The sequence below is a fragment of the Stegastes partitus genome, unplaced genomic scaffold (genome assembly GCF_000690725.1).
Source record: "Stegastes partitus isolate 25-593 unplaced genomic scaffold, Stegastes_partitus-1.0.2 Scaffold429, whole genome shotgun sequence".
NCBI classification, from domain to species: domain Eukaryota; kingdom Metazoa; phylum Chordata; class Actinopteri; family Pomacentridae; genus Stegastes; species Stegastes partitus.
Genome location: NW_007578160.1, coordinates 1 through 23808, shown reverse-complemented (window position 1 = coordinate 23808; position 23808 = coordinate 1). Strand labels below are relative to the sequence as shown.

General features: G+C 39.5%; 1 protein-coding gene across 4 annotated transcripts; it reads left to right on the top strand.

Annotated features, from left to right (window-relative positions):
- Positions 1 to 3272: 3272 nt before the first annotated feature.
- On the top strand, positions 3273 to 14014 carry LOC103360337 (interleukin-10 receptor subunit beta). Of its 4 annotated transcripts, none has more exons than XM_008286050.1 (8): positions 3273 to 3380; positions 4044 to 4160; positions 4874 to 4991; positions 10856 to 11016; positions 11496 to 11653; positions 11989 to 12148; positions 12433 to 12563; positions 13139 to 14014. In XM_008286050.1, the coding sequence occupies exons 2-8, from the start codon at positions 4112 to 4114 to the stop codon at positions 13892 to 13894; spliced, it is 1533 nt and encodes a 510-aa protein (XP_008284272.1). In that variant the 5' UTR covers positions 3273 to 3380; positions 4044 to 4111; the 3' UTR covers positions 13895 to 14014. The 4 variants fall into 4 exon arrangements, with proteins under 4 accessions (XP_008284272.1, XP_008284269.1, XP_008284270.1 ...); XM_008286047.1 differs by having other exon boundaries at positions 4871 to 4991; XM_008286048.1 differs by having other exon boundaries at positions 4019 to 4160; positions 4871 to 4991.
- Positions 14015 to 23808: the final 9794 nt, after the last annotated feature.

The following is a 23808-nucleotide window of genomic DNA, read 5'->3' as shown; positions in this document are numbered from 1 at the left end:
CTTATTTTTGACTTAGGCCATCAGTTTTGATAGCCAAAGTACTTAGATCAGGAAACACATGCAGTCACACTATCAGACAGGTGTAACGGCTTACCTGAGACTACCCTCCACAGAAGATCAAGAAAACATAAGCAATGCCCTTTCTATTAGTAAGGGCTGCAGCAGCACATGGTCGATCATGCAGAGAGAGAGAGACAAAAGAACACTCAAGTTTTGGTTACATTTCAAATCAAATTCCCCAGACGGCTTGGGATTTTAGCCACTACACTCCCTGTAAAAGAGCTGAAGACTCCAAAAAGTTCTGTCTGTCAGCTGGTCTTCAGACTTCCTGACCAGATAACGTCTAACGCTGATCAACCTCAAACCAGTACTGCTATTGGCCGCTAATCAATGTCAACAAAACATACTAATCTGGAACATTGGAAGGATCACATCAAAACTCAAAACAAACTGTATTGCTGTGTGGCCCTAAACCATAAATAGAAAGTGGTCAAATATATCTTTACAGTCAGAGATAGAGAACGTGGACAGATTCTGACCTGGCCTTGGACAAAGAACAACAGAAGAAGTTGTGGCTGCTGACAGAGGAATGAATCTGTGATCACTGAGATGGAGATGCACTTCCAATTAAAGTGTGAAAAATATGATATATGTTACCATAGCATAACTCAGGAATGATTTAGGAAAGTCAGCATGTTAATCCTAAACTTCATAGAACGAGACAACACTGAAAAGCAACAGATTGGGGCACACAGCATACCTTGTTGCATAATATGTGACTGCATGTCACCAGCCAAGGCCCACATAGTTAAAACATCAATTGGACATTTGTCTTGATCTTTCAGCCTTTCAGTTTACATTGTGTTGTAAGATCCAATAGCTTCTGCAGCGATGTTAACTCTGAGTGCACCAAAACAATGCCAAATAGTGGCTACTGGAATCTAGGAACTAGAACATATGGGAAATAGACTAACAAAAATGTGTAGTGTGTAATATAATTATGGTGTATTTTATGTTGTTGATGTGATGTGACTGAACGTGAAGTAGTAAACATTACATGGTGGAGAATAGTGGTACGTTGGTGAGAAACTGCATGTAAAGTAACTGACTGCAGTCTCTGACTGGCTATGGTGGCGTAGCTGTGTTAGCTAAGGCTACTCTAAAAATCTTATTTGGTTTACATAAAAATGATGCAGTATACAGCAGAAATGAGTACACCTCCGTGCAATATAATTTAAACGGCAAATGATTTCAAATGTAATTACCGCTCAATAATCGTAAAATTTCAAAGTTTTTCCTTTTATGAAAAATCTAAAACAAATAGTTTGGTCTAGAATATATTGAAACTTCAGGGCCCAAAGTAAAAACTTGGATGGACTGTGTCTGTCTGCATGTCGTTATCATGGAAAAGAACTGCCAGTGAAACTGAAAAAACATGTGATTCTAAGACTTCACAGAGATGTAAAAGACAGCGTCCAAGAAAAAACACCCTGCTTTCTCTTTTCAAAAACCTGCAACATTAACTTTGTTAAAGAACATGAAAAGCAGCCAATAGGATGCTGCAAGATCATTCTTTTATCAGATGAGACCAAGATACATTTCTTTGACTCAAATGAGGTCCAGCATGTTTGGCACGACAAGCTAGGAATGGCACAGTGAGTCCCAACATTGGCACATGTAGGTGGCAGTGTGATGATATGAGGAATGACTGCAAAAGGTGTTGGGGAGCTAACATTAGTAGCACTATAAATACCTGTTAATATACCAAAGACTGTCTGTCAAGATGAGTCAAAGTCTGCAGAAGCTTGACAAGAAGAATTTTCAAACATATTAACTATCCAAAGCACACTGCAAAAATCCCACAAAAGTTTCTAAAGAAAAAAGTGAAAACTATGACCTGGACAAGTATGTTACTTTACTTGAAACCAAAAGAACACGTTTTGTATATTTTCAAAAGAGAGGTAGAGCAACACAGCCCTTCCAGCAAAGAGTAGCTGAAAAATTGTATCTTAAGAATGGCATAACAGTCTCTGTCTGGGAAAAAATAAAATATTTAACTCTCAGTAATGAAAGTTGTGCTGGAGTTTGTTGCATTGATTTCCTACTATGGGGACATTTTTTTAAATAAAGAAAATCAAATTTGTTTATTTTCACATTAAAGCAAATACATACTATTCAGCTTAGAAGTGATACAATTTAAAATTTGATTTACGTGATGTTTCAGGGGATGCACAGGAGTTCAAGATTCAAGATTCAAGAATTTTATTGTCATATGCACAGCAAAACAGGTAGTTGTCCTTCACAATGAAGTTCTTATTCTGTTCAATCTCCATCACCTCACAGCTAGAATATCCCCAGTTAGTGTTCCGGCTAGGATGCCCAGAATCATGTTGTCCCTGTGTCCCCTGCCTTCACCCTGAGTCACCTGGGATAGACTCCAGCCCCCCATGACCTGAGGGTGGATTAAGCGGTGTATAGATAATGGATGGATAAAATTGGTATTTTAAATAAATGTACTAATTTATGTTGTTTACTGTACATTCAACTCAGACTTCTTTCTTCCCCTTTTGTCATGTTTTTTTTTTTTTTTTTTACCTTCACCATAAATCAATAATAAGCTTGTTTCCATGACAATAACTGAATGTTAGTCCCTCAGGAACATGTAGGAATATTTCTGGGGCCGTACTGTCTCATATGGCTCTGACTCATCCAACAAATAACTTTATGTAATGGAAAAACAGGAAGCTACAGAGAGCTTTGTGAGTTTTAAGGTTGTCAGTAATCGCCCTCTAGTGGTGCACCCGGAACTAATCAGGGAGCAGTTGGTCCAACCTGGAAACTCCAGTGATGTTTGTTTAATTGTTAACTTTAAGGTATTAGCAACTACGTAATAAGATACAAGACTTCAACATAAAAGCACAGTCGGTACGCGTGTCATTTTTAATAATTGTATATCAAAAGAGGTGACACGTCTTTAACAATTCTAAAGAAAAGAACCTCGCCCTGCTTTTAAAATTTCCACAGATGAAAGAAAGCAAGAAAGAAAGATTGCCTTGCTAAAATTCGAGAAATGAGGATGACTGAGAATCTACAATGGCTAAATAAATAAAAAGGCTAGTACATGATTTTTCTAGGATTTTTCATTCATTTCATTCATTTTCCAAAGAAGAATGGGGGCAAAAATGGGCAACGCCCTACGTTGAACCATTTTAATTTCACGCTGGCGGTTCTGAGAGACACTGCAACAGGTAGTGAAGCAGCCAGACCTTTATTGTGAAAGAGCCGCGGCAGGTAGCAGCTGACAGCTCCTGAAAACTTTGCTCGTGATTTCGCTTCTGCTTCTGTGACGCTGGCTCGACTGTCCTGGCCAGTGTGAGACGGTAAGACACGGAACAGAAAACACAGTGACAGGTTGTGTTTATTTGTTGTTTATCCGTCAGCTAATACTGCTCTGTAGTGGAATGAAAAAGTCACCAGTTTCTCGGTTATGCAGCCTTTGTGTCGTAATGTGGTTGTTGCTCGTGCTGTTAATATTAGAACATGGCAACTGACTTTGACAGCAAGGTGCTAAAGTCTGTGCTTAGTGTTTAGTTTGATCACTCAGTGGTTGTAGAGTTAAAGTCTCTGTCTATGAATAGGTGCAGTCTGTTGGTTCTGTTTCCGCTCTGGAAGCTGGTCCTGGGTGGTATATTAATAATGGGCCGGATGTCATTGGCACCATTGCGTGCGCGTGAACGTAAATTAAATCTCAGTCACATCATTCTCTCTCTATATATATATATATATATATATATATATATATATATATATATATATATATATATTTACTTCTTGTGTGTTTTAATCCATATTCTTATTTATCTTAATATTATTATTGTTTCGGTGTGGAACAGGTGCACAACGCATTTCACTGCGCGTTATGCCATGTATAACTGTGTTTGTGACCAATGAAAGACCTTGAATCCTTGAATAATTTTCAGTCAAGTTTTAACTCTGAGATTACCTGTCACCATTGAAGACCAGGAGCGTTCTTGTGTTTGTAGACCGTGAATACATGCTGAGCGAAGCATGAGACGGACACCATCATCTGCTGCTCCATCAGTACGACAGAATGGACTGGTTGCTTCTCGTTCTTCATCTTACTCTACTTCTTAATTCTGGTGAGTAAACCATGTGTACTCAGAGAAGTGATTTTGACCATTTACAGACTGCTGTGATTTGTTCGTAGCCCTGCCTGACAGGTGCTTCCGTGTACCTAGTGTCCAGCCTCCACCTTCAGGCCTGAGCACTCAAGTCCCACAGCTTGATTGTATGCATTCGAAAAGAAATGGGACACATACAGTGATAGTGCTTGGAAACAATGCACGAACATTAAAAACAAAGTACATTTAAACTTGCACTTTGTTCACAGTTTCTTCAGCTGCTAAGCTTACAACTCACTTCAGTACCCTGCAATGGGTATACATTTTTTGCAAGCGATTAAAAGTCAAAAAAGCCATAACTATCTGTAAATCATATACAGACATTTGACTACAACAATAAGCAACTCTACAAATGAGCAGTAACCCCAACAGCGAGGAGCCACATGCTGTCACTTCATAGGGAGTTTCTTCCACTTTTATGTGGAACTAATTTCACTTTGAACTATGGGCAAATTTCTCAGGAACGTCTGCAGGTATGTGGATGTACAGGAAGTATGCAGAATCGCTTCAAAGTTACCATCACAGCCCTCAGTGCACTTGACAGTGGGACAGCCCTGAGCCCTCACACGCTTAGCAGAACAAGTCTCAAAGTATGCAGGTCTGTGAATGTGAAGATTGGGATTAGGCCTTTGAGTGCTTCATCACATGTCAACTTGTTGTTCACTCAGCAGTCACCTCCCTTCCTGCACCAGTCAACGTTTCTGTTATCTCCAAGAACTTCCGCCATGTCCTCCGCTGGGACCCTGGGCCTGGCTGTCCACCAGGGACACAGTACATGATCTCAAAGAGGTAATTTCACTATCTACCATCTTATTGACTGTCTCATTTCTTAGCACACAGGGGCTGATAAAATGTCCCATGGAACTGTACTCTGTAGAGTTGATGTTGCCTATTTGCCCACAGAGCTGTTTATTGAATCTCAACAAACCTTTTAGAGCTGAAGCATGTCTGCATATAGCACTGGGCATGTACAGTTGTGAACGAAAGTTTAAACATGCTTGTGAAAACCATGTATATCATGGTAGAATTGAGTTTAAATGACTCCTACAACTCTTTATTTTCTAGAATTTCATGATTGAAATACAAGCGTCGTTGTTGCGTTTTGTTTCTTTCATAGATGTATTGCAGGTGCTCTGGAAATATGACAACCGCTTACATTTGACTAAATGTCCATTGGCAGTTTTCACCTCAGTTAGGTGCTTTTGTTAGCCATCCAAAAGCTTCTGGTAAGCATATTGCTGTATCTTTGATGACCACTCTTGACAGAATTTGTGTAGTTCAACTAAATTTCAACATTTAACATTGTTTTTCAGCACAGTCCGCAGATTCCCAATGCAGTTTAAGTCAGGACTTTGGGGAGACCAGGCTAAAACCTTCATTCTAGCCAGACTGAGCCATTTCGTTACTACTTTTGTTGTGTTTGGGGCCATTGTCTTGGTGAAACACCCTACCACATCCAAGGCCAAACCTTTAGGCTGATGATTTTAGGTTTTCCTCTGTAGCTGGTGATAGTTTTCATTTCCTTCCTGATTGTGGCAGTTGCACAACTATGTCATGCACGTTATACTTAGAAACATTTGTTTGCACAGTTGATTTTGGGATCTGAGGTATCTTGGAAATGGCTCTGATTAACTTTCCTGACTTGTTCAAGTCAGTGATATGCTACTTCAGATCTGTACTCAGCTCTGTAAATGTTCCCATTGTAGTGTATGTGGCTGAGTACAATGAGTTGATGTTCTGAAAAGTCAGTTCAGTTATTGCTAGTGTACTCCTCTCTCATTGTGAAGGAAAAATTACTTTCCTGGTTTGGAGTTAATCTTGTAGAGAAGATATTGACCTGATTGGTCTCTTTAGGTTAACGTAGTGCTGTAGCAGATGTGCGCTCTGCAACTCTTCTATACATTCTTGACCTCATGCAAACCTCATTGTAGGAGGACAGGCAGGCTCTGACTGGAAAGACAGGGCTCTTGTTTAAGGCGCAGGCTGGTAAAATATTTGGTAAATCCCTCATTCCCTCATATTGCCAGTCAGCGGGTGATATATGGAACAAGTAATGAGCAGCATAAAACAAAGTGTGATGACTTAACTGTTCCTTGTTTAGTAGTGAGATTAGTTGTGATATCTTTGATATCTGATAAACATTTTGTAGGATAACTTGTGATTTGTTATAACACCCACAAATTTCATTTCATACACATTTTAATGCTGCAGTTTATCTTTATTTTAACATTTGTGTGACTTACACAATATCCAAAAACTATAAACATTGTTTTGCTTTTATTTCCCTTTTGTTCATCATTAGGCTGTATTCCAGAGTCATTAATGGAGTTGTGTAGAAAAACCCTGATGAAAAGATTAGTTTTTTTAGAGTTTATAGATTTTAAATTTCACCTTGCCATCACAAACTGGAGAATGTCATTGTTTCTTTGATTTGCTTATATGTTTGTTAATATCATAAAATTTTGATTTCCATCCTATCTGCAGTTAGTTCCATTGCTACTCATCAAATTCAGTGCTGAGTTCTTTAGTAAAAACACTAAAAGTAAGTAAAACACAATAAGACATACAATTTCCTTTTTTTGGAAAGAAACTAGGGCAGATAGTAAACTTATTCCTCAAATTGTCCCTTGTTTGCAAAATCTTAGTTTACATATCAACCTTCTGCTACAGCTATGGCTTAGCATCCTAGACACAGTTCTGTGTAGTCACTACCTGGGCTAAGAAAGATGTAGAACTGTGACAACTGGTCGATTAGTTGGTTCGTCAATTAGCATTAAATAAATTGACAAATATTTTTATAATTTAATAATTGTTTAAATCATTGTTATATTGACCTTGTCAGTTTTTATCACTCTCTCTGTGTTCCAGGATCAACTGTGACCTGTAATTTTGTCACGTTTTCAGTCAGAGCAGAGGTTGGCTGACAATATGTGGCTTAGCTGAACATCGTCTTTGATGGAATGTCTGACTGGTGGTACTTTTTTCTCGCTTCTGCTTTTCTGACTTTTGCTGAAGCGGTTCTCACATTGGGGTTTATTTCCATCAAATAGGCGTGTAGCGTGTGCCTAGTGTCTTCTGTGCGAGCAGTGCAGCTGTGACCACAGCATCCTTTTAAAGGAACCAGTAATTCAAGCACTCTCTTCAAAAGCAAGTGGGATGGAGTTTGGGTGTTCCAAAGCGTGTCTTTCAGTTTCAGATGATCTAATCTTTTGTTTTGACAGCCATTGTGGAGGTTCACATTTCATTTAATTGTACTTGCCAAAGTACATTTAATTCAACCCTATTAACAAGTGTAGTGTATGTGTTTAGAGCCTGATACAGCTTAATTCTCTGTGCCCTAGAGCGCCATTGTTGTTCAGAAATTATTAATGCGACTCATTAAGCCACACTGCAGTTCTATGTGTTTCTTCATCCCCATAAACACACACTGTACATTTTGTTTTGATTCAGTTTGATTCACATATGCCATCTTGCTGCCTAAAATACTTAACAATACTCAGGTGGTAATTATTCCACCTCTGAAAACAGTCCCCAACAAATCATTCACTATTCCATGTTTTCCTGTAACTCCCAGCATTGCCAACCGCTTGCTCATGGGGAATAAAAAGGCACCTTTTGATTGTTGGGTTCTTTCTTCAAAATTCGTAAGATCTGTACCTTTCTATGTTAAGCACTGTGAGATGACGTATGTTATGAATTTGCACTATATAAGTAAAATTGAATTGTATTAACTACACTGCTGGCTGGACTACGAAGTGAGATTAGTGGGTTAGCGAGGTATGTTGCCCTAAAAGATCTCCATGGTAACTGACGCTGTGGAGCTAGTGTTGTCCGGGACAGGTTCAGAGTTTCAGATTTAAACTGGCTGAAGCTTTTCACTTTAACCAGATCGTTTCCTGACTATTATTTATGAGCGTTACAGATTCTCAGCTGAGGGAATGTGTTTTATCTGCAAACCTGTTGAGTTGTGCGTTAATAATATCATTGAATGAAGCCGTGTAATTACAGCATCACACACTGGATGCATTGCGTTGCCATGGGAACCAGACATGTATTTAGTTGGTGATGCAAAAATCGCATAAATGTTTTTTATGTTTGGCTCTGATTTTCTGTCTAGTCTGTTTACTCTGCTGCTACTGCAGCTGATAGACCACAGATTAGAAAATTATTCTGCTGGTATTTATTACAGAGAATATTCAATTAGTAACATTAATTTCCCTTTGCTTTCCCCAAAAACTAAAATATATCCTGCATTATGGGACAGTGTTCATTCAATATGATAAATATATGAGGTTTAAAATTTAACATCAGTAACGTGCAGCTGTCAGTTAGAAATAAGCGACTGCACTGATCAGTAAAATAAATATAGTAACACACGTTTAGCAGTTTTCTACCAGCCTTCCTGTCTTGAATCATTGGCAGTAGCGGCGCTTTACTGTTGTACATTTTTATATTCCCCATTGTTCTCCATTAAAACAACATGTTGGCTAAAGTGAGCAGGACACCATTGTTTTATTTTGTATAGAAGGTGCACCACATGATGCATTAAACACCCCCCTTTAATATGAATGCTCACGAGTCTGAAGCAGAAAGACTGAGTTAATAACTAAGTTTAATAACTACCTTTTTGTCAACTCTGACGGGGGCTTTCGTTTTTGTCGAGCCACCTGACAAAGAAAGCCTGGCTATGTCAACCTTGCTTCGTCGTACAGCCCTCAACTGTTGCTTAAAATGTACTAAGTTGTTTTTATCTTTGTTTCATTAATGAGCCAGAAATTGCAAAAACAGAAAGAAGCGTTAGATGTTAACCCTGCAAATGGGTCTTCAAATGGACAGTGACCCTCAGCATACCACCAGATTAGTTACAAGGAGGCTTCAGGACAGCAGAGTCAGTGTTGTGGAGTGGCCATCACAAAGCCCTGATCTCAGTCCTGGAGAACATTAGTGGGCAGAGCTGAAAAGGCATGTGGAGCAAGGAGACCAACAAACCTGACTCAGTTCCACCAGTTCTGTCAGGAGGCACACCTCAAACACACTGCTTCCTCTGGTGACAACATGGAAAATCTAAAGAAATCATCAAGATATCAGGAAGAGAATTGTGGACCTCCACCAGTCTGGTTCATCCTTGGGTACAATTTCCAGATGCCTGAAGGTTCCACGTTCATCTCTTCAAACAATTATATCAGTTATAAACACCATGGGAATGTCCAGCCATCATAGCGCTCAGGAAGGAGACGGATTCTGTGTCCCAGAGATGAAGTGTTTTGGTGAGAAATGTGTGTATCAACCCCAGAAGAAAAGCTGAAGACCTTGTGAAGATGCTGCTGAAGCTGGTCAGAGAGTCATTATCCACAGTGAAACCAGTCCTGTACCAACATGGGCTGAAAGGCTGCTCAGAGAGAAAGAAGACATTACTCCAGAAGAAACATAAAAAAGCAGATTACCGTTTGTAAGTGCACACAGGGACAAAGACCTTCATTTGTGGAGACATGTCCTGTGGTCTGATGGAACTAAAACTGAACTGTTTGAACCTGATCTCAATCCTGGAGAACATTAGTGGGCAGAACTGAAAAGGCATGTGGAGCAAGGAGACCAACAAACCTGACTCAGTTCCACCAGTTCTGTCAGGAGGAATGGGCCAGAATTCATCAAACTATTGTGAGAAGCTTGTGGAAGGAAACCCAAAACGTTTGACCCAAGTCATACAGTTTAAAGGCAACACTACCAGATACTAAGGAAATGTGTGTAAACTTCTGACTTTGAAGAAAGTAATAAATAATTCTCTAAAAAAAAAATCTCTCTCTCATTATTCTGGCGTTTAGCAAATAGAAATAACTTTGGTAACCCTAACTGACCTAAAACAGGATAAGTTTAGTCTAATTTAATGTCAGACAGTGAGGGAAAAAAAGGCTCTGTGTCTTTTTATACAGTGTATGTAAACTTCTGGTTTCAACTCTATGTAAATGCTTGTTTGCTGTTCAAATGACTAAGTAAAGTCAGCAGCAGCTGATCCAGGGCCTAGATTTTGGAGCCATGTTTATTTGTGGAACCACTGCCTGAGCTTTTAAGTAAGAACCCAAGAAAAAAGTACTTTTTAATGTATATCAAATTTGAGTGAATGTATAAGTCCAAATCAGCTAGCAGTAGATAAAGGAAAAAGGACTGAAGCAGAGGAGATAATTTACATGAGAGTCTGAGAGACAGCTACAGTAGAAATCAAAGGAAAACCAAAAAGAAAATGAGACCAAACCAGCTCATTAAAGAAAGAGATGTGAAAAATTCAGAGATAAAAGTGCGGGACTGAGAGGGTGACATAGCAGCAGTCTTTCCAGGCTTTAACAGCTGTCATGACTCCATCCATCCATTATCTCTACTGCTTAATCCCCACTAAGGTTGTGGGGGGGCTGGAGTCTATCCTAGCTGACTTAAAGTGAAGGCAGGTTCACCTGGACAGGTAACCAGTCTATCACAGGGCTACACTTAGAGACAGACAACCAAACACACTCACATTCACACCTACGGACAATTTAGAATCACCAATTAACCTCAACATGTTTCTGGACTGTGGGAGGAAGCTGGAGAACCCAGAGAGAACCCATTTCATGCTAAGAGTGCTGCAGACATTAACTAAAAATCTGTGTCTCTTTATTCAGGCCGAGGACGAGCCAACGCGAAAGGCTGCACAACTCAACAAGAACATCATTTAAACTGAAGCTCAACAACATGAGGACGTATACTCTGATGGTCCAGGCATCCTACAACCAAACCCTGTCTCCATGGTCCTCCAGTGTAACCTTTACGCCTTTCAAAGACAGTATGTTAGCATGAGTCTTTTTAATTTGCATCCTTGTTGACTTATATATACACATAGTGTATTATAATTTGTCCAGGGAAAGATCAATCATTGCAGCAGCAAATACTGAAGGTTTGGGTTGTATAAAGGACATATAGTATTTTATAGCCTTTATATATCTGTTGTAAGTCTTATTTCATCAAGTAGCAACACTTGAACTAAGCGAATTGCTACTGACAGAAAAGTAAAAACAGCTTTTATTACCTGAATAAATTTCTTTCCTTTATCATAAGATAAATTGTATTGATCCCTCACCGGGGAAATTCACGTTACAGCAGGTGGATACAAGTAAGGCAAAAACAAGCACAAGACTTGTTTGAAGTGCACAGGTTCAGAACAAATTAGTACCACATTTTTTCTCTGCAACCCTGTTTACACATAAATGTCTTATAAAGCAGAATATGTCTGAATTTAAAAGCGTCTTTTCTTTTTCTTACAAGCCAAAATAGACCCTCCAGACTTCTCACTGGCTGGATGTGGGAACTGCATCCAGGGCAACATTTCGCTGCTTGAGGCTGAAACAGAAATCGATATCCGGAAATTGTACGATGTTCGTTTCAAAGTCTTGTGGCACAAAACAGAAGAAGAAAAAACAAAGGTAAAAAAAAAAATCAATTTTACACCCATGTGAAACCACAGATTTCTTGTTTTGTTTTCTGCTGTTTTGTCTATGATGAAGTATGCAGTTTAATTGTGTTCCTCTAAAGCTGTATATGTATGTTTAACCAAACCACTACAGAGCTCCATACACAACCGCAATGATAAAAATAAAAACTACCCCACAGGTATTTTATTGATCCCATAGATGTGGTCAGACATCCTAAACAATTAAACGATCGTTTTGGGTGAAATCATATCTTGGTTTGTTGCTAAATCAAAGATTCCTGGTGTCAGAGTTGGAAATGATTTTAAACAAATTATTTTTTCTATCAGTTGCAGGACCTTGAAACACAGAACAAGAGTTTTACTCTTCGCAACCTGGAAAAAGGTGTGGAATACTGTGTACAGGTGCGCCTGGAGATTCTTTTGAACAAAAACACTGAGCCATCTCCTTGGAAATGCACCTTTACTAGCCATGTTGAGCATGGAAATGGTGAGCTGTACTGTCAATTGGGTTTTTATGCTCTTTTAACAAAGTTATTATTATGATGCTGAAAATTGTTGAAAGTTCATGTGCTCTGTTTTCATGATTTAAAAGGCGCTTATTGAAAAGTAGTTTTTTTGTTTGCCATCAAATGAAATGTAATGTAATCTAACAATAAAACCTCATATGTTCTCACAGTTTTTGTGTTATGGTCCAAACAAGTAAGTTAGCAGAGTTAGGCATTGATGCTTCCAAATTGAGAGATTTATTAATGTGTGTGTTTGTGTCTTCAGGTCCTTTTGTTTTAGGTTCAGTTACTGCTATTCTGATTTTTCTTTTCATCGCCCTGACGATCGGCGCATCTCTCCTCTACTACACTGGATTCCTTTGTAAACTGCAGACAGCTGAGCCCAGGGCGCTAATTGTAAGAAGTCTGTCTGTCTGTCTGTCTGTCTGTCTGTCTGTCTATACATTTCATACATCTTTAATGTTTGTTCATCGTTTTTCCACACAAAAACATGAAGCTACAAACGAAATCCTATGACAGATGGACTTGTAGCAAAGGCTTGTGACCTCTGTTCAGGGAGCATTCAGTCACAGCTCTTTAGGATACGGAGAAGCATCAGTTTTGCAGCAGCATAATTTAACTGGGTGAATTGGGGATACCAAGTTACATTTAGTAAAGGCGGTAGATCTTTGTGTCAGTATGTATTTGTATATATATATTATTTATGTATTATTATAAATATATATTTTTTATATATATTATATTAATAATATAATAATATTAATAAGAATTTATATATAATATTATATTTTATATATATTATAATATATATATGTATTTGTTTATGTATATTGAATTTCCCTTCTGGGATAAATAAAGTATTTTTCATTCATTCATTATTCCACTATCTCACTGTCACCCTCCCCAGTGGTTTCCTTTTCTTTTCCTCCTCATCTTGTCCTTGTTTTATTGCTCTCTCTTTGCCACTCTAGACGGCTCTGAGCCCAGGCTACACCCTGACCCCAGAGAAGACAACCCTAGACTGGATCTCCATTAGCTCAGAGATGAGGAAGCGGAGAAAGTATAATCTCCCAACACTGCTTCCAGCCACTGGGGAAGCCAACTTTGAGGTGAGTGATGACGATGAAGATGATGAGGACAAGCTCAACGTCTACATGGACATAGGTGCAGGGCTTTCTTCAGGTGAAACACCCTGCCAAGACTCGAGTAATGTGTCCGGAAAGAGCAAGCCAGCCGCCTTAAGGTCATCAGTTATGGTGGAGGCACCACACACAGACTTTGACCAAGGTGAGGCTAAAGCTGAGGAAGCTGAAGTTTCTTTAATGCATAGGTCGGGTGAAACTGGAGTCCAGGGACAAGTGGAGAAGGAGGAAATGAAGGAGGTGGTGGAAATGCAGGACCTGTCAAATGTCAATCTGTTCTCGGTCACCCTTGCTGCATTTGCAAGAGATGATGAAGAGCAGGAGGACGAAGAGCAGAGTTCAGGAGACTCTCTCACAGACTTTTTGAAAATGCCTACTCAGGGGCATTTACTTGCCTCAGACTCAAAACGGACTTTAAATCACACATACGCACAAACTGAATCAGACAATAACACACCCTTTTCACTGCAAACTATGCATACAGACATTATTACAACTGGATATGAAGGCAGGTGTACAGACATCTGGATGCAGCACGAAGAAGACGAGGAGGAGGAATTCTCTGGGTATTTGGGACACAGATGATGTGTTGCTCTGGTGTGTTACTGTATGAATATCATTTATTTATGAGTACCATTTATGCATTTCTCACAGTCGGTATATTCTTTATGAAACATTTGGATGTAATTAAAAAGGTTAATTTTGTTGTGTTTATCAATTCTTATGGACACAACTCATACCCTGAAGCTGCTGTACAACACCTCAAGTTCAAATTTACTTTATTGTCTCCCGTGGGAAAAATTTGTTTTGGACAAAAGGGCAAAAGTAAGCTGCACAGCAACACATACTACTAAAAACACATAAGATACATGACGAATCATAAATAGGTAAAATAAGTTAAAATAATATCAAGAAAAAATCTAAAATACACACATATCCCCACACATACGTATCCAAGATCCCTATGTGCTACCTCCATTTGGTAGCTGCACCTAACTGCTCATTAATGAGCTTGATTGAGAAGGGTAGAAAAGATTTTTTAAAACGGTTGAGCCTGCACAGTGGCACTCTATACCTCCTGCCTGAGATCAACAGTTCATACTCCGTGAACAGGATATGTGATGAATCGGAGAATGTTGTTTGCCTGCCTGATGGCGGCCTGTACAAACAAGTCTTGTGGTATGGGTGGAGCAGGGGTACCCATGACCTTACTTGCCATCTTCACCAGGTTGTGAATCTGTGTTCTTGATTTAACTGTGAGAGCTCCAAACCAGCAGGTGACCCCGTGCCTAAGTATGGACTTGATGGTTGCACAGTAAAAAATCAACATGATTCAACAGACACCAAAAAGCCTGAGTCCTGTGTAGCCATCCGTATGTTAGCAGAACAGATGTATCATGATGTCAGTTAACTCATCCCGTAACGTTACCCTGTTAACCATTCACATTTTAGTATTTATAGAGAAAATGTATTTGAACACCAGTTTATTTTGGAGTGACCAAATGTGCCAGCACAGTGAAAATAAGAAATATTAAATGTCTTTTTACCTCTAACTTATCCATTTCAGAGTCTGAAAGATGGGGGAGGAAAGGGCAGATTTGTTGGATTTGTTATGGGAAAAGCAAGTGGGAGGTGTCAACAAACAGCATCAATAAAAATAGGAGGTAGTTATTCATACAAGCCTGGCCTGTTGGTCCTGTGTGAGCTCACAGTTCTTGTTTAAACATAGCTTTTTTTTCCTTCTTTTTTTTTATCAGACAATGAGTATTTTTAAGTAAGAGCTGTTTTTACCTTTGACATGTTTCGACTGGCACTTCAGTCTTCCTCAGAAACGTCACTGATGTCTGTGGTGACGTGTCTTTATCAGCTGGTGGTTTCCTGGAGGAGTTGTGACCCGCCTGGCAATCTGTCAGATTTGCCTGACGGGCCATGCCTCCTGCCGCCCGGTGGTCTCACAGACGTCAGTGACGTTTCTGAGGAAGACTGAAGTGACAGTCGAAACATGTCAAAGGTATAAACAGCTCCTACTTACAAATACTCATTGTCTGATAAATACATTTTTAAAATTTAAAAAAAAAATACATGTACCTACAATCACAGCAGATAAAATGAACCTAATCACGCTATAGCTGTCTTTACATATGCAAGTTTCCCTGGTTGACATCGCACTATATTTACATTCCTGTTTAACTATACCTATTTCACAGCATGCAAATCACCAGAAGGCAAATCACAAATGTGCCTAATATCGGTAGCAACAGCTGTAGTTCCAGTGGGTTGGTATTCAGCATGCCGGCTCAATACATTTCTGATCTATCGTTAAAACGAATACACCTGTGCTTTTCTTACTACACAAGTGAGAGGGTCTATTAAATCAGCAAGATCTTACAAGTTTGTGATTGATGTTAACAATGATAGCAAAGTCACAGTAAAGTGATTGTATGGCATTATTTATACATTGTAGGTTGTGTTATTAATGACATTAATGATGGCTCTGTTCTATATACTCAAATATCTCAATAAGTCCTGACAGTCATGTGCAGTACCGTGACCCTGAAATGGAAGCAGCTAAATGGAATTCAACCACCATTTTTCATTTACACCAAATGTACCGTTTTGTCACAGTTGTATACTTCACGCTAAGTCTAAACTGTTTTTGAGTAGGAAATCGTGACCAAATTAGGTCAGTGTTAATACTAAAACATATTTAATGTGTGATTGTAAGGTTGAAGTACACCGATATGAAACGATTCAGAGGCAAACAGAGGCATTGCACAGGCATTGTCTATGTAAGTGTCAAGTTTGAAGTGTATGGCCTTATTACTGTCTGAGATAATCGGAGTGAAAAATGCTATTGGAGGCTAAAATGTCCAATTTTTCATGAACTCTCCGACTGTGGAAGAGGATTACTCAATAACTGCAAGGAGCCCGCTTGTGGAACTTCTGTTGGAAGAAGTTCAACTATTTTACTTGATAAAAACCACAATTAAAAGTATTTCCCACGATACTGGGACGGAAGTCAGTTTTTAGGCACTTTCTGAGAGCGAGCCTATGGCCTAAAAGGCGCTATATATGTGCAGGCCAAGATCCTATCCTTCAGTTGATTTTGATGTGAACATCTCTGTTCTGTTGTCAATCCAATGGTAAATGTTCCCACACACCCTGAACGGAACACAGCGCTGTTTCTTGTACGCTGCCCTGCTCCGGTGCTTCTACAAAGTCATGTGATTTCCTATCAACCGCTTCCTCTGATGTTGCCTTTCAGGACCGCCGGACGTTTTACGATTATCTCTACATGCGACATTAAAGGCCGTAAAAGTGCAAAACACTGTTGCGTTGTAAAGCACTTTGAGTTTCGGTAAGGTAGAAAAGCGCTGTATAAGTACAGTCTATGTTACACGTGGTAAACTGTAAATGTTATAATAATAAGAATAATAATAATAACAATAATAATAATAAAAGATTTTAACCAACTCGTGATGTTGTTGTTGCTTTGTTTGTTTTTACCGCTGTAACCGTAAATAAAAGCAGTCTCTTCAAAAATCTTTTAAGTGTTGATATTTTGTCACTATTAAGAGTCAAAAAGCGATATCCTATCGAAATTAGGGATTACAACTGTACTGGAGGTCCTTGAAGGCAGCAGGACGGCCCATCCCGCTGTTTCAGGGTGATGAAAGTGGAAACGCTTCTCGGAGATCGTTTGATCATCAGACTTATCGGTACATGTTCTGACCATTTAGTTTCTTTTCTGACTTTCCTAACCTTTACCCGTGACTCGCCTGTTTTTATGACATGTTGTCGCTGGTGGTCTGACAGCCAAAGACGGACTCTCGAGACGGACTCATTTCTCGCGACGCGCGTTTTGAGAGAACTCGAAATCAGTGGTTTGAGGGTGAAGTCATATTTGATGTGTTATCTGTCTGTAGCGGAGTCTTCTCATGACACTAACGTTAAGATGAACGTTTCGAGCTGACGAAGCCTTTACAGGGTCACAGTGACGGCGTTTAGAAGAGGTGGACGCAGATTTTAAAAGCTAACGGTCATTGGCTGGACACACTCAATGTAAGTGAGTTGTGCGCAGGCCTATTCGTAGTGTTCTAATCAGTCGCTTCACTAACCCTAACCACCATCGTAAGATATGTAACTGAAATGAAAAATCGCAGTTAGCCTAACTGCAGATTTGTTATGCAGACTGTGTTGATAAGGTCAGTGCAAGCAGCTGAAGAGTCCAGACAGGTGAGGAGACCACCTGAGTCTCTGATGGCATGACTGCTCTCGTTTGGATGCTCACGTGGCTGCCCGTGGTCCTGCCAGGTGAGCACACAGTGAAGTTCTTTTATTTTTTAGTGTCATAATCCTGTAACACACCTGGAAGTGCAACTTCAGAGGACAATGCAATTCATCATTTCAAACAAATGTATGTGAGACATAATGTCCAGTGGAAAGCCGGGCTCACCTGGGATCCACCACCACTCAGTAGTGAACACTTACTCATAGACCTGGAGTTGCATCCAATAAACGCTGCTCTTCTAGCAAAGCTTTTTTGAAAATACAGTAGGATTTCTCCTGTTGTTCACATACAGATGCATTTTCACAGCCTAACCTCCCCCCATTCAACCACATACAGCCAAGTCATTTTCACCAGCCAGAAAATGCTCCTTAAGTATTTTATAACATTGTCACTGATGTGTGGATAAACAGGATTAAAATGTGCACGTTTTTATAACTTAAAGTGCATCTGACTTAGGGTTAGCTGTGGATTTATTTGTAGTTCTTTTACAGAATATTAAAGACTGTAAGAATTAAACCTACTTTCTTTAGAAACAAATGGACAAGAAACAATGAAAGACTGATCCGGAACCTTTAATATGGGTCTGTCTCATAACTACTCAGTGTGGCTTACCACAAAAGAAGAAATGCATACAATAAATGTTATAAGGCAAACAATCCTTTTTTTGAAAATTCCATGTAATGTCCTGACTGTTTGTCTTTCAGCAATGAGTAATCTCCCAAAACCTGTCAATGTTACCCTGACCACGAGCCATTTCAGTCATATTCTGAAATGGGAACCTGGACCAGGGACGCCCACAGGAGCCTCCTATCATGTCAGCATTACAACAGAGAGGTGAGTGTCATCTGTGTGTGTGTTTTAACCTCTGCTGTGTGTATGCCAGCAATAACTCCAAAAATCCTTGTAAAATTAGTCTGTGACAGCCTTTCTGCTGCAGGCATTTAGGGTTTGGGTTACAACAGTAACAGTAACTACAAGGTTTTCAATATCTACGTAATCAGACGTAAATCCTCCACACTGTTGAAGCTGTACTATAGGATTCATAAGAATGGAGCAGAGGATATGTAAGATGTCCATGGTACACAGTTTGTGCATGCAGTTCCTTCGTGTGCTTTATAATAAGTACACTTAAATATGAAGGCAGTGGTAGACCTTCAGAGTGAAACCTGAAGTGCTAAAAAGGACTTTCACAGTCAATTAGCGTTACTAAAAACATACTTTTTCATCATTAAACTTTTGTCCTTCGCAAATGTTGGTACATGAGATTAAAACAGGACTTATTGGCTGTTCTGACCCCCCGATGTATGCTTGTTTCCCTCCTCTGTGTTCTTGAAGGGGAACTTCCTGGATGCCTGTGGCAGGCTGTGAGCAGGTCCAACAGCCTCTGGTTTGCAACCTGACTGAGGCGTTCTCTGACCCACTGATGAGCTACATAACCATGGTTGAAGCTCACAACAGCTCACTATCAGTCATCCTTGAAGGATATAAACCCATTAGTAAGTGACACTGTACTGAATATAAAGGAAGTTGAATCCAAGGTTTTGAAAATACAAGCATCAAATCAACAGTGTTTTTACTGACATGATGAAAAACAAATCAAAAACATGTCTTTAATAATGAGTATTAAGCTTTAGAAACAAGTTGGCAAATTCAGCGTAAACAATGCTTGGTAAGATGATGCCAAACAGGTCTGGATGGATATTTTATTGCAGGTTGTACTGTGGTAAATGTGATGCTAAATGTGCTTTTTGAACTGAACTACAGTCGTGACTCGATAATCCGACTCTTAACAATCCTAAACCTTGCTGTCCAACAGGTTTTTAGGAAAAACGAACGGAACCCATAAAAAACAGGCCTAACATACCGACTTGGATTCCGACTCCGACATTTTATGTCACAAATAAGAATAATGTCGTATTATCTGACCTAACAATCTGACAGATTGGCTACGTTCAGACTGCAGGACTTAATGCTCAATTGAGCACAGAAGTGTGACCGCTAACTAAACTGGTATCAGCAGCCAAGTACTGCTTGTGTGTTCCGGCCACTTCCACCCCATTGGAGCGCTCCACCGGGGTGGAAGTGGTCCCCCCGACCGCGCTGAATATTCATGAAAAGATCAGATACAGGTCGCATAGAAGGAAAAAAAAATCGGATTTGGGTCACGTCAGCCTGCTGTCTGAACAAATTTGCCTTTGTTGTCAACCAACAGCCCGTGCACAAGCGCACCAGTCAAAGGCGTGAAATCCAGCGATGCGTAGTGTTCTAGCAATACACTAGTTATTATAACTATAAACAATGAATAATAACAAAAAATGACCCTTCACGCATCAAGCCCTCCTTGTATCTCGACCTCCATCTTGACAATCCGACAGCCTTGCTATTAAATCAAATCAAATCAGGTTTATTGTCATTTTGCTGTACATACACAGTGGTACAGGCAAGATGAGAGAGTGTTTCTTCAGGATCATTCAATCAGCAAGTTTTGCGGAATGCACGTCTGGGATAAGACACTAAACATTCACTGTTTCTGCCTCCTGAAGGGGGCGCTGCGTCCATTCGTGCTGCCGTTTGTTGAACATGGCCCTGGTAGGTCTTCAGGGACACAAAGACACACACGATGGTGTAACGATGGTGAAGCCGCAGATGCTGCCCAGAGCTAGCTGTCTGTCTGTCTGCATCCCCTCCAGCTGTACGTCCATCTGGGATGTTGTCATGGAGCCATGCTTCTGTTAAACCAAACACACAGCAGTCCCTCCAAGATCTGAGGGTTTCTCTCAGCAAACGTAGCTCGTCCAGCTTGTTGTGGAGGGAGCAGACATTGGAGAGTAGGAGGACGGTCCTGATGGTCTGGAGGGGTTAGCTTTTAGCCTAGCATGGATCCCGGCTCCCTTCCTCCTCCTTTGTTTACGTTCATACCGTTTGCGCTTTCTTCTCTCTCGGGTAACTGCCAGCGTAGTCTCTGATCGGACTCCGTGTTGGTGTATTATGTCCACATCACAACCGATCGCCGCAATTCCAGCGACGTTCACTGTCCTGACGCCCAGCAAAGACTCCCAGCTGCAAGTTTTGCAGAATGAACGTTTGAGATAGAGAAGACACTCAAAACCGACATAAAAGACGGTTTTACATTTAGTCTCGGATTATCGAGTCACAACTGTATGTAAAAAAAAGAAACAAAAAGAAAGCAAAAATGTGTTGTAAATGTTGATTCTTCAAAGTAGCCTCCTTTGTTTTTTGCGCACTCCTTATTATCAAACCAGCTTCCTCAGGTCGTCGACCTGCTTTTCCAAAAGTCTTTTACGATTTCCTTCATATTCAGAGCACTTGTTGCCTGCTTTTTCTTCACTCTGTGCTCAATGTCACCCCAAGCCATTTTATCTGGTTTTAGGTGGATAATTGTGGAGGCCAGACAAGCCTTTCAGAGGCTGGAGGTGTGGTTTGGCTCATTACCCTGCTGAACCACAAAATATGGTTCCCCTGAGCTCAAACCAGATGGGATCTGCTGTAGATCACCAAATGCCCCTTGCCTGACTATCCTCAATTTTACTGTTTGTTTTGTTTTGTTTTGTTGTTGTTTTTTTGAGTGGTGAATATCGATTGATGAGACCATGTGTAAAATCTGGGGTCAGAAGTAACATTAGTTTATTTGAGATAAAAATTTCCGAAAGAGTGGTTGGATTATGTTGAATTTTTTTTTTGCATCATTTTCTTGGAGAAAATGAAAAAGAATTACGTAGCTAGAGTTGTGAAAATTTGCAGGATCATTGATGTGTATGTTCCTCTGCTGAAGCCATTTTAGATATTCAGATATTCACAAAATATACACGCAAACTGTATGACATCAGCATCTTTCGGAATATCCAGGAAAATTCATCCATATAATTAACAACATGGATATCAATGTGCATTAAGAGGCATCAGAGAAACCCATTTTTCCACAAATAATTGGACATAAATGACTTTAAAACAGGGATTTAATGCTGACATCAGTACACTATATATTATTGCTGCCAACTTTCCCAACACAACGTCTCTATGTCACTACCTCTTGGCTAACAAGGTTATAATTAGTTAAAACAGATCTCGATAAAGGAATTGAAAACAAGTAAAAATATATATGCCTGACACATAATTATTGTCTAACTTGCATATGGTGCAACTTTTCACAATTTACTTTTTAAAATAAGGACATATAATGAGTAGCCCAGTAACAATATTCTGTAACTCTAAAAAATCATTTAAATATTTGTTTTCCTCATAAAGGTACACAGTACTTATCATTTTTAAAGCTCCTATTGGTGCCAATCACAGGGGGAAAATAAATCTGCCCCTTAGGGTGAACAATAAAAGTTTTGTGGTTGGTGGAATATCAGAATAGAAAAAAAACACGGACATTTTTGGACCATATTTGCTCTATCATGTGACTGGTTTGTATTGTTCTATCAAAGCAGGCTGTACCATTGAAGACCATATGTACATATTGCTGCACAATTTGCGGGCTCTAGCTACATTATTTGTCGAGTTATGGCACTCCACAGATTGGCGCAAAGAAAGCAAGGTAAAAATTGACATGACCCCACCCCTCTTTAGGATTTTTTTTTCTCAAAAACTGTTACCTATGACCCCAGATTTTACACACACATTTTACTTAATCATCATACGTGGGCAGAGAAAAAAAGATAGTCATATTTTGAATTCTGAGAACTATGCTTCATGTTACTACATAAACCTACATCCATTCTGCTGGTGATGCAGAAAATGGCCAAAGGATATTTACCTGAATATTAGAATTGCTTTATGTATATCTTTGACCCAGCAGATGATTTAGTTGTATTTCCAAAATACCTGCAATAAATCTATAAAAGAATCAAAATGCAAGATTTGTTATAGGAGTCATTGGAAACTCGAGACTCCCATGATAAACATTGTCTTTGCAAGGGTATTTAAGCTTTTATTTAGGCAGTGTTTTTCCCCTCTCAAATAGGCAGCACAGGATTGGTCCATTTTGTGCAAAAGAAGAATAACATGACGCATCAAACTCACCCTTTTATAGAATGATTAAAAAGCCCTGGCTTAACAAAGAAAGTTGATAACTACTTTTATGATACCCATTATTTCTGATTGGGGCTTTATGTTTTGTAAAGCCAGCTAACATTTTTAAAAAAGCCTGCTTACCTAATACTATGTACTCATTTGTTAACAGGAATCATTTTAGGTCATGACCTTGAGAACCTGTTTAGAACATTGCCAATAGTGTGCAAAGTCCCAAGGCAAACAGACGCTACTGTGGGAAATGTAATACGTGATGTATTTTGGAATATGACACATATTTAAAACATAAAGTGCTTTTTTCCTACATAATTAAATTTGTGTAATTTCACAAGTTGTAATTTTTTAAATTCTGTTTTACTTTTATAAGGAAACAACAACAAAAATACCTTCAGAGAGAGAGAGTCTGTCTCTGTGTTTCTGTTTGTGCGCCCAACCATCTTTGTGAGAACAGTTTGAAACGAGAACTGAATTTTGAAGTGAGGACATTTTGGTTAGTCTACACTTTGTCACCCCTTTAAAGGGCTGTTTGAGAGTTAAGACTTGGTTTTAAGGGTTAGCCTTAAAACTTGGATTAAGCTGTGGTTAGACATTTTGCTGTGATTAAGATTAGGTAATTGTAACAATCATACGTCATGTCAGGAAATGTCTTCATGAAGATAATTGTGTGTGTTGTTTTAGAAACCTCTTGTGTTTCCCCCAAATGAGTGCTTGAATTGCAGCTTCAGTGAGATTTCATACTGATGACTGATGCTCACCATGTTCATTCGTTAGCAAGAAAGTTTCTGTCATGTGTGGAAAATTTGACTTTGTAACAAACGTTTGTTTTGTCACTGTTTTTGTGTCTTCCAGCGCACCTCGGTCTGCCACTGCTGACTGTCAGGGCCTGTGGCAGAAATCTGTGTGCTGACCTTCAACCTCCCATGGAGCGCCTTCGGGAGGCCTATGACAGCCTTAGTTACCAGTTCCAGATCAGGACCAACAATGGGAACAGGACACAGGTACCCTAAATACAGAATACTGGTTTAACCACCGTGACTGACAAGTTTAGACAAGCATTTAGAATAACACTGCTTACACAATGCAACAGACTGTGATACTGTATAAAAAGACATAAAACACATGACATGAAATCAGAGTAAACTTTTCCTGTTGT

What these genes read in the sequence shown, in the direction of transcription:
- LOC103360337 (XM_008286047.1), top strand. Translation starts at nt 4,112, where the DNA reads ATGGACTGGTTGCTTCTCGTTCTTCATCTTACTCTACTTCTTAATTCT. An exon ending in CAGAAGAAGAAAAAACAAAG is followed by an intron (nt 11,654 to 11,988) that starts GTAAAAAAAAAA and finishes TTTTTCTATCAG; the next exon opens with TTGCAGGACCTTGAAACACA. An exon ending in CTGAGCCCAGGGCGCTAATT is followed by an intron (nt 12,564 to 13,138) that starts GTAAGAAGTCTG and finishes TTGCCACTCTAG; the next exon opens with ACGGCTCTGAGCCCAGGCTA.